The following is a 13644-nucleotide window of genomic DNA, read 5'->3' on the forward strand; positions in this document are numbered from 1 at the left end:
CACCCTGCCCCCCTTCCCTCCTGGCCCAAAGCTCCCGAGGACGGGGATCCGCCCTGAGCCATGGGACGTCTAAGCCGTCCCACGAGTCCCTGAGCCCCCAGCCCCTTCCAAGTTCCTCCCAGTACTCCCCCTCCCCATCAACCAGAGGGAATGGGCGTGTCGCGCCACAACACGCCCCCTCATGAATATTAATAAGTGCGCATGCGCCTGCTCCGCGCGCTGGGTAGAGGTGGCCAGCCCGGGCCGCTGCTCCCAGACGGGCTCTCCGAGTCCCTCGCCGAGAGCCGGGCGGGCACGCGTCATTGTGTTACCTGCGGCCGGCCCGCGAGCTGGGCTCGGGTTTTTTTTTTTTTTTTTTCCTCCCCTCCCTCTCTTCTTTCTAAGCAGCTGATCTGAAAGGGAATAAAAGGCTGCGCATAATCATAATAATAAAAGAAGGGGAGCGCGAGAGAAGGAAAGAAAGCCGGGAGGTGGAAGAGGAGGGGGAGCGCCTCAAAGAAGCGATCAGAATAATAAAAGGAGGCCGGGCCCTTTGCCTTCTGGAACGCGCCGCTCTTGAAAGGGCTTTTGAAAAGTGGTGTTGTTTTCCAGTCGTGCATGCTCCAATCGGCGGAGTATATTAGAGCCGGGACGCGGCGGCCGCAGGGGCAGCGGCGACAGCAGCACCGGCAGCAGCACCGGCCGGAGAACCAGCGCGAGCAGCAGCGGCGGCGGCGGCGTCCCGAGTGCCTGCGGCGCGCGGCGCAGCGATGCGGTCCCCACGGACGCGCGGCCGGCCCGGGCGCCCCCTGAGCCTCCTGCTAGCTCTGCTCTGCGCCCTGCGAGCTAAGGTAGGAGCCCGCCGGGCCTCCCTCCCGGCCCGCCCTCTCCTTTCCCTCGCAGCTCCCTAGACGCCTGCGGTTGAGCGCCTAGAGCGGGCTTGGGATCCCTCGGGCGCCCGGCTCCCCGGCTGGGTCCTGCGCCCGGGAGGCTCCACCTAGGCTGGGGAAGCCCCGGACCTCCTAAGCCCCCCAGGTGGGGCAAGGGGGCTGCGTCTCTCCGCTCTTCTCCCCCGGACAGTCGTCAGATTTCTCCTGCACTCGTGCATTTCATGTCCGGGAAATCACGTTGAGTCTTTGCACTGAGTTTTGCAAAATTATTTTCACTTGGCGTTGAGGGCTCGTCGGGGCGGGCGGGGAGGGAGTCGCTGCTTCCACCCTCGAAGAAAACAACTTTCCCCTGCGCTGATCTCGCTCCCTCCCTCGCCGGCAGGTGTGCGGGGCCTCCGGCCAGTTCGAGTTGGAGATCCTGTCTATGCAGAACGTGAACGGGGAGCTGCAGAACGGGAACTGCTGCGGCGGCGTCCGGAACCCGGGGGACCGCAAGTGCTCCCACGACGAGTGTGACACGTACTTCAAAGTGTGCCTCAAGGAGTACCAGTCCCGCGTCACGGCCGGGGGGCCCTGCAGCTTCGGCTCGGGCTCCACTCCTGTCATCGGGGGCAACACCTTCAATCTCAAGGCCAGTCGTGGCAACGAACGCAACCGCATCGTGCTGCCTTTCAGTTTCGCCTGGCCGGTGAGTGAGCGACGCGGTGAGGGAGGCCCGCCGCGGTCCGCACCCGCGCCTGCCAAGTCCCTCTCTCTCTCTTGCGAGAGGAATTTAAAGGGCCTTGGCTTGAAACTCCGCGCTAACTGGAAAAGTCTTGCGGGGGTGGGGTGTTTCTGCAGCCGAGACTCAAGGGTTAGATCTCAGCAGGCCCCGTCTTCCAGGCTTTTTGCTAAGCGCACAAAAGTGGGAAGCCCACAGGGGTTTGTGGGGGCAGAGCTCCCAGGAAGGCCGGTTTAAACTTGCAACTTGGAGGCCCTAGAGTGACCACCCCAACCCGAGCTGGGAGTCATTACAGAAGGTCTTCGCTTAACCAATTAAACCCAATGCGCCTTGGAAGGCAACGCGGCGCAGCTTTGGCCTTCGAACGTCGTACAAGTCGGCACCCTCCCTTTTCTCGTGAGCCGCCTGGAGGGCGGGTGTGTCTTTCCTGGAGGGTGTGGGGGAGCCTGTTTCCCGCTGCTCCCGGAAGATTGTGGGGCGTGCGGGGACGCGCTCCGGGCTGGATGTAAGGACGCGGGGGCGGCCGCCGCTTGGGGCGGGGGGGGGGGTGTCTTTGGGCCGTGGCTGGAGCTGGGAGCCCGAGAGCCTCCGCCCCCTGCCGGCCCCTTCCTGCCCTCGCCCCCGCGCGGTGTAGCCCTTGTGGCCTCACTTCCAGCGGTTCCCGGGCTCTGGAACCAGCTGTGTTTGCAAACTTCCCGGGGAAGGGCGGGGGTGCGCCCTCGTCCGGCGGGCGCCCGGCCCCCGCTCGCCTCCGGGGGCGTGTCAAGGCCTGGAAGGGGCGGCCCGCTAGAGGCGGCTGCTGAGCGTGCAAGTGCGTGGACCCCCGCTCCGGGTGCCGCTCGAGGGCCCGGGCCCGGCTGACCAACCCTGCAACGAAGCCCTTGCAACATCCCAAACTGGGTAGAAGGAAGATGAGTGTGATTGCAGAAGGGGAGGAAAGGGGAAAAGGCTGGTGCCTTCTGCTCCGCTCCTGCGGTCCAGGAGGCGTGGCTCGTCGCCAGGACTCGGGCTTGACCCAGCCCGTGCTGCGAGGGTGGGCGGTGGGGGGGGGGGGGGGCGGGGAGGAGAGGGAAGCTCGGTGCCCCGGGGGAATACTCTCCGCCACGTGCTCTGGTGGGGTGCGCTCTGCTGCCTCCTATCCGCGGGCTAGGGCTGTGATTCCCAGCGCAGGAGGGGAGGGAGGGGGGAGAGTGCCTTGGTGCGTGCGTGCGTGCGTGCGTGTGTGTGTGTGTGTGTGTGTGTGTATATATATGTATGTGTGTATCTTGGGGTGGCTCTCAAGGCCCGCATTTACTGGAGCTGGCGTTATAAAGTGCCCTCTGCCGTGGGTGAGATAAGAGTTATCGGAAGCATGCCATTGAAAGGGACTTAGAAAAACCCACTGTATGTAGAGTTCTCCGAGAATGGAGGGCTGTGTCTGTTGTGGGATTGCAATTTTACAAAGAGTGTTTATCTTGTTTGTTAATCCCCTACTAGGGAGAATTTAAAGAGTCTGTCCACTTTTTAGTCTGACTGTGCCCAAGTTAACTGTGAATACTGACTGCCCTTGAACTTGTGTTTGGAGTTTAGGGGGGAAGGGGCCTGCAGGTGGTTCCACCCTCCTGAGGATCAGTCCGGAGCCCCTTGCTTTCACAAGACCATAAAAGGAATCTTATTAGTGATGTGGAAAAGTTGCAGGCCTGGCTGAGGCTCACTTTGAGAGAGAGGGTCAGAGACCGCTTGGATGAGAGCAGGCTTGCTCCCTGGACTGGCTCTGGAAAAGTGACCTAGAAGGTGTGTCTGTCCCCATTTGACACTTGACAGAGTCCTAAATGGAAATGAACAGAAGCGGTGGGTGGGGCAGGGAGACGATTGATTTGCCAGGGCTCTTCTGTGGTTTCAGGGCCCGCGGGTCACCAAGCCATGAAAATAGACTCTCTCGGCTTTTCTAGAATAGGGAGACCACTGGGGCTACACTAAGTGTGGTTCTTTTGAAGTTGGGCCAAATGCATGTATCACTTATAAATGAGTCTCCACCCTGCCCCCCCTTAAAAGGCCTGCTGTGAAACATAAGCCTCACTTCCCAAGAGAAAGTGGCGTTTAGGTGTATTGTTTTAGTTATTTTCCCGAGTGTGGTTAGAGAAACACCACAGTCTATAACTTTCAAGAATGATTCCAGGGTGAGTGTTAACCGAAGTGAAAGCACTTAGGTATTGAACTACATAGGGCAGTTTCATTCAGTTTGGCAGTTAAATATTAATAAGCATGTCTATTTAAAACTGACTTGAATAAGTAATAACTGAACTTGGTACAGAATTGAAGATGGAAAGACGATATGGGTTTCTTGTTTTGTTTTGGTTTGGTTTTTAAATCAAACCACCTTGGACTTCCAGCCACTTGCACAGCTAACCCTTAGGCAGTCACAATCACCTATCCCCTGGGTCCTCCCCAGTGTGCTGACTATGAAAGGGCTGTGGTCCAGGGTGCAAGGTGGAAGGTCAGTTTAAAAGGTGGTGTAATTCTTGGTTTTTGTTGGGAATTATGACCGACCGCGATCAAACAACTGTTCGTGTTCTAGAGAGAAAGAAGAGGGAAATGAGCGGTCACATTGAAATCTAGTCCACATTCCAGTGTCCACGTGGGGAGCTCTCTGGAGGTGGGTCTGCCCATTGGGTAGTATCTGATTATGTTCCAGTGGCTGTCGGCTGGCCCAGCTCCAGGCTCATGGTTCCCATTGGTGGCTTCTAATCCCCATACCGGTGCTGTGCTCACAAGGCCTTGACTCGAAGCAACGGGTCTGATTTATGACCCTCCAATCAGGGGGACCCAGTGATAAGAACATACATTATGGAAGGTAATTGAGCTTAACGGGAAGTGATTTGGGAATAACCATTTATAAGTCATTGAAATGGTTAAGTTGCACGTCCCAAAATTAGTGCTAAATCCCAGTAGTACCTGCTTATTAAAAATCCCATTAGGGCACTTAGCACTACCCAGCCCCCAAAGCATTTTAGGAACTGCAGCACCCCAGTTCGCTGAATTGATGCATTGCAGGCCCCACAGTGAAGTGAATGTAGAGAAACCTGGGGGGCAGCAGTTGCCATATCTGGTTTCTTCTTGGCCTCCTATCTAAATGGCATTGACAGTGATAAAAGGCTGCTGAGAACAACCGGATTGTTCAGGGAAATCCAGTGAAGTATTTTTCTCACATACCAGAGGGGTGCCAACTTTGGCCCCCCATCACACTTAAGGCCAGATTGAACAACTGCCAGGGGTTTGGGTAAATCCAATGCCCCCACAAGGTTCATCATAGGATGTAATTGACCTGTCCCTGTCTTCATGCCCTCTGCTGCGTTTCTGGGTTCCTGTGCCTCTTATAGGTGTGGTGTGGATATGTGGAGGGTGGAGGGATGGGGTTCTCGTTGAACTGGCTCCTTTCTGCAGCCAGTCTCTACAGCCCATGCAGACAAACGGCACCCAGGATTGTAACTGCTCAGAGCAGGGGATTTTCCTCATGTGGAGAAAACCTCTTCGGCTCTCAGACACCTGTGTCAAATAAAGTGATGAAATGACATGTCTGTATTGCAAAACCAGGCTTGGGGGTGGGGGCAGGGAAGTGGGCCTGTGCTCACTTTGTGCGAAGTGTCTGCAGAATGGCTCTTCCCCAAATGAAATTCCCATCAGGGTACTTGGTTTCTAATTCTTTTTTTTCTCTTCCAGGTGTAAGTGCTCTTTGTTTTTCTTCCTTCTTATTGTCTTGTTTCTTAGCAACTTATTCAAACCTCCAGTACTTCTATGCATTTGTGACCCACCAACTGCACACCTATAATTCTACAGGGACTTCACACAAGTGTAGAGAGCAGTGAAGCTTTTGGCATACAGGCACCTGGGGTGAGGAGGAGCGACAGCAGCCTCTTTCAGGCTTGTCACTCCCCTGGAAACCAGCAATCTGAATACTGCCTAAAATCTTTATAGCAAAGAGGGGCAAGGGACGCTTTGGGTAGAAGGTGTGTGGGATGTTTAGCATGGAAGAAAAAAATGTTACTCATGAAGAAATGCAGCCAAGGCAACAAGGAGCCAGCCTTCATGTTCCTGATTGGGAAACAGGGATGCAAACGGAGGCCACGACTGGCTTCCCAGCAGCCACCAGCCCATCGCAAAGGGCCAGCACTTGGTTCCAATGTCCGGCTTTCCAGATTATGCATTCTTGCATTGTAACTGATCTCTGGATGTGCCTGTAGTTAGCATGGTCATCCATAAAGGCAAATATTCCAGAGCATTCCCCCTTGATAAACTTCTCTAAGTGTGTTCCTTCTGAGAGAAGGGACACTTGGCTCCAGCTTTGAAATACACTTAAAAAATCAGAACAAATACATTTGACCTACTTTATAGACTTTAGGAGATGCGTTTAGGATGCATGTGTAGTGAGGATTCTTGCGTTTTCTAGAATGGTGGCAGAGGCGGGACAGGGTTCCGCATTCAAAGGTGCCCCACCTTTAACTTGGTTTGTGGTGCTGAGTGGCTTGCCTTTGTGATCTCCTCGCTGGTCAACCACGGAGGGGACTGCCCTGCCCTGCGGCCCTTGTTTTCATGGTGCCCGTGACATTTGTCACTGGGGCAGGGCAGTGTCTGTGCAGGGAAGAAGTTCTGCAGCATGGCTCCCAGTGGTGAGAAATGGTACATAAATAGTCAAACACTCCGAGTCCTCTACCAGCTCAGCCCAGTTTTTATGCACTTTTGGTAAATAAGTAGAAAGGCTTCTTGTTCAGGCCTGCTCTGTGTGAACCGGACGGTTGTGCTTGGCTGGCTTCTCGGTATTCTATCTATTAACCTCACCACCCTTTTGTAACTGGTGCATTTAATTATCAGTGGGATGCTTTTCAAACAGGTAAGGGTAATGAATGGGAAAGGGGGTGGGGGCATCTCGTGGAGAGCCTCCAATCTGGATATGAGCGTGGGGCCCCCTTGGGGAGGCTTTGAGGTGGGCTTTCATGAGAAAATCGCCCTTTGTAACCAGATCGGACTCTATTGAAATGTCAAGTCCCCCAGACTAAATTGCTGTCTCCAGCTGAAGTGTCCTGAGCCTGGCCACTGTGGGGCAGTTGTCCTTTCTTCAAGCCCTCCCCTTGCGCAGCCGTGGGACCCGGTGAATTGTGCGGGCGGGCAGGCAAGCAAGTGTGCGCCCACCCATGAGATCGCCCAAGCCTTTATTTCATACATCTGTGACCGGAATATTTTATACCGTGGCCACCCAGACGCAGGCAGGACAATAGCGTGGCCGAATTGACTGAAACGAGGATTACAGAGAATAATGCAGCCTCCCAAAAATACTGCTAATACAGGGGCCCGCGACAGGAAGCGCCAGTTGAGGTCAGCAGAGCGCAGGGCCCCTGACCAGCCTGGGGCCAGGCCGGCCGCCTCGCACAAAGGGCACCCCCCCCCCCCCCCCACCCCCCCCCCCCCCCCCCCCCCCCGGCACGGCGGGCTCTCCCGAGCGTGGGCTCCTCGGCTGCTGCACGCGTGCCGTTTGGATGGCGGTTTGTTTGTGTCCATCAGCTTGGCAGGAATGGCAGCAGCCTCTTCTTGGGGCTTGGTTTGGCCGCCACTGTTGCCAGGAAAAGGAAGTTCCCAGCTGCCAACACAATTACCTTTGTTTCTTACATCCCCCTTCTTAATGTGGCAATTAAGTGCTTACCACTCTGCCCGGTGCCAAGGTAACCGCCGCCTGCCCGCCTGCAGCCGCGCGGCCCCAGGGACGCCTGGGGATGCCTGCGGAGCCGGAGGCCAGGGCCCTCCTCTAGGTAAAAGGCCATGGCGGTCCTCCCCTAAGTCGTCCTGAGAGCTGGCCGTGCCTCTTTCCTGCTGCACCAGCTTGCAGACCGGCTCTAGGGCCCGATTGCCCTGGGCCTGGAGGTGTGGGACGGGGAGGCGCAACCCACATGCAGGCTCTCTTTGCTGCTCCCTCCTTCTACTTTGCCCCCAGGCTGTTGCTCTGGGGAGACTTAAGAAAAAAGAGGAAAGCAAGGGGCCTCTCCTAGTCTTACTGTGGTAGTGGGAAACCAAGAAAAAAACCAGGTATTCTCTATTTGTGTCTTGTGGGGTGATACTTTTGTATGAACTGGTTAAGTTGGACACCTGCCCATCATCTGGCCTGGCACCCCCTTTCCAAGCCCTTGGGGGAGCCACCCAGGGGCTTGGCCTCTGCTGGGGTCAGATTTGCAGTGATCCGTTGGGGATGACATGATCCTAGAAGATTGCATCTGATTTTTCGGCCTGGTACTGGCCCAGTAGGATGGTATAAAGTGCGTGGTCTGACTCTCCCTAGTAGGGATGCATATTCTGGGATGTACAGAGGTCAAGCATGGGTCTGGGAAAAATTAAAGTTCCTAGCAGCTAATAATCATTACCAAATTATCTTGATTGTTGATCTATAGTGTGGGGATGGAGTGGGAGGTAAGAGAGCCTCCTAATAGGGGCTTTGGAGGGAATCCTTTCTTCTGAAGGCTGGGTGGGAGGACTCCTCCAGCCCCGGGAAGTGAGGCCCAGAACCAGAAGCCCTTCTCAGAAACCAGGGAGAGAGACGGTCCAGGCGTCTTACTTATTTATTATTTTTTTGGCAAAGCTGGAGCCCCCAGCCCTCACCCCCTTGTCTACCTCTGAGAAAGCCATTCACAGGAGACCATGACACTTGGAGTCCCGAGCTCTGTGCTGCTCTGTGTCCCTCTTTTCCTTAAGGTTGGGCAGGTGTTGGTCAGTGCCCTCCAGAGTCTTCCCAGCTCAGGTGAGGAGGAGTCTGATACACAGCTTGGTCTTTCAGCTCTTGTGCAAGGACCTGGGCCGGGTGGGTGGGGGAGAATGCCTCCTCCTCTGAGCGTGAAGCCCAGTCCTGGCACACCTTCCCCTTCTGTGGGGATTGTGGCTGTGACACGTTGAGAGCTTGTGCAAGTCTGTCAGGACTACGGGTATCAATGCATTTAATCAGAGGATTAATTACAACAATACGTGGAAGTAGAGAACGTGGGTCTCGACGTGGCCAATGATCCAAGGGCTTAATGATACAGAATCAGCCCCACATCTGGCCTCATTTGGACTTGGCTCTTGCCTCCATTCAGGAGAGAAATGTAATTTCTTGCTGCTCTCAGGGAAGAGTCCTGTAATTTGTAGTAAGTCCCAGGAAACTTAGGGGCTGTAAATAAGGTGTAACTTTTACTAATAAAATGTTAACGACGACGACAATGAATTTGGACCCAGGGCCACCAAACAGGAGAGGGCTGGGTATGTGCCCCGGCTTGCCTGGTTTTGCTTGCTTTTCTGAGCGTTTTCCCACAGTTATCAGTGAACGAAATGGAATCCTATTCTGCTTTGAGTATGAAACATATTTCGGCTGAATTCCAAGGCAGGGTCTATCACAAGATATTTTTATATTCGGAGACAACACGCTGTGTCTCTCTGAGCAGTAAGCTTGCCTAGAGTTATGAATGAAGCTTCCTTTTTTCCCCTTTTGCTTCTTTTTTTGCCTCCCCTTGTAGGTGCCTTCTGTTGGTGACCGTGTTTCTGGCGGTGGGTATTGAGTGAAGTGCTCAATGTGCTATTTCCGATGCATTGGTATCTGACGGTGACAAGAGGGACATGGGGGAGGAAGGGCTCCTGTGCCTTTTCTCCCCACCCCACTCTGATATAGTCCTCCAGCGCCAAGATAGCAGGTTTATTTAAACCCTGGTGTTCTGTGAGACTGACCTCATTCTAAATTACAAACGAAGATTGGAGTAAAAGCGGGAATTTGCTAATGGCTTGGATTTGGGGTGGGGGGTGGAATTCTGAGATAAGCCTGGAAGATAAAAGGTGCCTTCAGTATAATAGCTGGCATCCTGCCAGTGTCCAGGGAATTTGTTTAGTTGCTGGACTCTGATTATGCCTGGAATGTTAGATCTTATTGACAGATAAGTCCATCAATAGCTATAACCCATGGGTGTGTGGTTATTTCTCCCTTTTGTACTTTTGTCCCCAGAGTCTGTCCCCCAAGGACCCCGAGTTAGGTCGCCGCCTTTGTCTTAGTCTCTTTGCACTTACCCCCCCCCCCCCAGCTTCCTAGAGTCACCTGATACTTGTGGGAGCCGAGATGGTCTTGCACAGACAGGGCTTTCAAAGGGGTTCTGAAAAGGAAAAGGGGGCCTCCCTAGGGACTGCCCCACCAGAGTCCAAAGTGTAACCTTAGCAATACCCGGCCCCTCACTGAATTACCTCCCCCCCCACCCCCTGCCCCCAGCTACAAATACCTGGTTATGTTGGCTTAGAAAAAATTTGTGTGTGTGTGTGTGTGTTTCTGTTTCCTCATGCACTAGAGTTTGGGGCCTGGAAAGTTTTGGGAAACTGTAGAGGGTTCACCTATAGGGAGGTGGTATCTCCTGATCATGACTTTGGGTTGCTTGCATAAGATGACGATGACCGACCGCAGTGGGCCCCTGCCCAGCAGAAGGAGTCAGCCTGGGGGTGGGTGCCAGGGAGGGGAGTGACCTCAGTTCCACCGAAAACAGAGTTTTCATTTTGGCTTCACGGTTTTGTTTGATGAGGTGTGCGGGGGAGGTCGAGCAAGTAGGACATTTGGGAGCCGACCCTTATTCCTGACTACTAAGCTGCTGCTGTTCTGTGTTGCAGAGGTCCTATACTTTGCTTGTGGAGGCGTGGGATTCCAGTAACGACACTCTACGTAAGTATCCCAGCAGTGGGCTCTTCTCCGGGTGTGCCTTTCTGGAAGCACTGTTCTTGGAGTATGGTAGTGTCAGAGCTGGATCTGTCTGCTGGGTGCTTCGGAGGATGGACCACTGACTGCTGTCTGCGTCCACCCCGCCCCCACCCCCATCCCCCCCAATCCCCACCTCCAGGGCGAACCGCTCAGAGGAGTCCTTTCCACAACCTCCCCTAGAAGGTCCGCCTGGAATATTAAGTGGCCGGGACGGAGTCCCAGTTAACTGAGTCCCTGATTATGGGACCTAGATTATCTTCGGGATAGAGATCTTAATGGTTTTACAACTTTAAAACCTTGTAGACTGCGAAAGGATCAAAGTAGTGACTTTTTAAAAGTCCATTTAAAGTTTAAGTGAGTGTTTAATCTCTCATCAGAAAGATGAAGCCCACAAAGGTGGCGCTGGGCTCTGACTCTTACTAAAGACCGACCTTGAATTTCACTTGGTGGGCAGGTGAGCCTCTAGCGGGTCTGCCGGGGGTTTCTTTCCCACACTGCGCATGACCGCCCTTTCATTGAAGTGGAGTCCCAGAGCCTCACAGGCTCCACGGCTGCCTTGCTCCCCGCTTGTGAAAGAGGGCAAAGGGTTCAGGGCGGGTTGCTTTTCAGAGCTGCGAGGGGGTGGCTTTTGGTGGGGAGGTCACAGAGGGCGTGTCTGGCAATGGCAGCCGCCTGGCTTACAGGCGGTAGTCTTTGCTCCTTAACTGTGACTCAAAGGCGCTTTCCCTTCCGCGCCGAAAATGCGCGCTTCCCTTTTGCCGGCAGGATCTGGACAGCTGTCCTGGGAAAACTTGATTCATACTGAAATCCCTTAGTCTGCGTAGGAGGAAGGGTTGATCCAACTCTTTGTCTTTGCCCTCCTTCTCTGAAGGTCTCCTCCCCTTTGTTTCTCTACCTCACTGACCCTTTCTTTGTTTTTGCTGTTGATAACATTTCCCCTCGTTTTCTCAGCATGCCTTTTTTTTTTTTTAAAGTGGATCTGAGAATGGCGAGTGCCCAGAGTGGGCCCAGTGAGGGCTTGGTACTTGTGAGGCAGGCTGCTTTGGGCTGTGTCTGGCTTGTCACCCTCCCCACCCCTCCCCCCAACCGCCCTGGGGCCATGGAATTATTGCTGAACCCCAGTGTGCCTGAGGCTCCAGGCCATTTGGGTTACTCCTCCTGCTTTGACATCTGAAGTCCAGATCTGTGGACTTCCTCTCTGAGGGGCACCCCTGTCCCACTGTGGTCTGGTGGGAGGGGAAGGGGGTAACCAGCTGCGGTTGGTGGCCGATGCCAGTCAGGGTCCCAGGCACGTGTGTGTTCCCTCCACCCTCCCCTGCCACAAACATTGGAGACGGTGTGAGCCTGGTGTCGCTGTGACCTGGTTACAATGGTAACTAAGCATTGGGAAGATGGGGGCTGGGGAGGGGGGAGAGAGATGCTTCAGATATTCTGGTGCAGACATGCTCTTCTTCCCTTCCCACTGAGATTTTAAAACAGTCTTGTCGAGTGAACATCCTTGGGTTGGATCCTGGCTCGTGGCAAGAGCTGGCTCAGGATACCTGTTAGGGTGTGCAGGACCCCTAGCCTCTGCAGGGCCCTTCCTGGGTCTTCCCTCACCCCACAGGTCAGGTAGCTAGCTGTGCCCCAGGGAAGCTGGTGCCCCTCCAGAGCTGCCCACGGCTGCTGCACTTCAGGGTAGCTCTGTTTGGGGGTTCTGGGGCATCTCTTCACTGGGGAGGCGGTCACCAGGTCACAGAAAGGACACAAGAAAGAGTTGGGGTAGGGAGAAGGAACTTTCAGACCTCTACTCTTGAAGAAAGGAGTTGCCCCAAACCCCTGGAATGCCTTTGCAGGTCCTTGAAGCTCTCTTTGGGAACCCCAAAGAGGAGGGAGCGGTTTATCTACTGGCTTAGTCAGCCTCTTTTTTTTACAGTGCTTCCAAAGGATCTTGAATTCACGTTCAAAACCATATTTGGCATCTCCTCTCTCCAAATTAGATCCTGCCTAGGGCCCTTCATGGATGACTGGCACCAGCATTTCAACACCTAGTACCATGAGCCAGAAAGCTGGAAGACACCCTGTTGTACCTCCCTTTCTCTGAGCATCCATGTCAGATCTACCTCCAGGTTCTGAACACTCTTCCCTCCAGGGCCTCACGGGAGTCCTGCCACCTCCCACCATGTCCCCTGCCACTATGCTGGTCCAAGTCACCATCTACTGATGCCCGAACTCCTATGGTCGTGGCTGAATTCAGTGCCTTCATATCTGCTCTGGCCCACCTCCACTGCTTTCTCCATCCTTTTGCCATCCTGGTCTTTCCAGGGCATTTTTCTTTTTTAATGTAAATATGATTGACCTACAGTATCCTCTATTTGTTTCTGGTGTACATCTGGATTCAATTTGATGATCAGCTTCCCTAAGAGAGCCACTTGGCAGCTTCCTGTTGCTCTCAGGACAGCTCTTTGTGTGGCCCAAAAGACCTTGCACAGCCACCCTTTTTCCTCGCTAGCTCCATCCTACGTGCCACATTGACCTCTACCATATCCAGATTCTGGTCCTATCCCACCAGTCCCTGTTCTGTCCTCAGATGCGTCCTCCTATTCTGTCCTGCCGCAGGGCCCTTGCACATGCTGTTTGCTCTGCCTGGAATGTTTTCTTATTACTTTTTACCCTCTGTCCCTCCCGTGGGACTGTATTCCATGAAGATAAAGGCCAAGGTTGTGGAGCAACCCAGTTGGAGTTGGCTGTTCTTTGGGGCCCAAGTTGCCAAAATCCTGGCTTCGGATTAGAGGTCGAGCCCTGAGTTTTAGGATGGAAAATTTCTTCTCACGTGGGCTCTGCAGAGAGGGGCTGGCCCAGGTGAAGCCCAGGTGCTGTTCGTGTGTTAGAGTATGTCTAAGGCTGGCCTCCTGGCCTTTGTCCTCTGAGATCACTTCTCTCCTTCTGTTTCAGAGTTGCAGTACATAAGGGTACAGATTTTTCAGTCCCCCCAGTGCAAATGGTGTCAGTTTGTGGGACAGCTCAGGAGATGTGTCAACACAAATAAGCTTCCTCAGACCAGGTTTTCCTCGACAATGCTCCTGTCCTAGGTTTGTGGGTCGGTGCAGCCCCAGGGTTGTGCTCTGACTCGCCTCATTACCTCCGTCTTGGCCTGCAAGGCTGTGGTGTGGGGGCCTTTATGCTCCATCTTCACACAGCTGAAGATCACAGGAGGGTCTGCTAACCTCCTTTTCCAGTCATCAAGCTGGACTCCCAAATGAACTACCCCCTCCCGCCCCCGCCCAGCCCGGATATACCTCTATGCCCCAAGCTGACAGGAAGTACGATTAAGGTAGCAGCAGCTTGGAAGA

The 13644-nt window shown here is 54.2% G+C and overlaps 1 protein-coding gene across 1 annotated transcript in view; it reads left to right on the forward strand.

The window, feature by feature from the left end:
* Positions 1-228: 228 nt before the first annotated feature.
* JAG1 (jagged canonical Notch ligand 1) overlaps positions 229-13644 on the forward strand; it is a 35845-nt gene continuing 22429 nt past the window's right edge. Inside the window, exons 1-3 of the mRNA XM_047746106.1 lie at positions 229-830; positions 1252-1557; positions 10225-10276. Of these exons, the coding sequence (XP_047602062.1) occupies positions 750-830; positions 1252-1557; positions 10225-10276 (439 nt within the window). The 5' untranslated portion in view covers positions 229-749. The remainder of the gene's footprint in view (positions 831-1251; positions 1558-10224; positions 10277-13644) is intronic.

This window comes from Lutra lutra, chromosome 9, assembly GCF_902655055.1.
Source record: "Lutra lutra chromosome 9, mLutLut1.2, whole genome shotgun sequence".
Classification (NCBI taxonomy): Eukaryota; Metazoa; Chordata; class Mammalia; order Carnivora; family Mustelidae; genus Lutra; species Lutra lutra.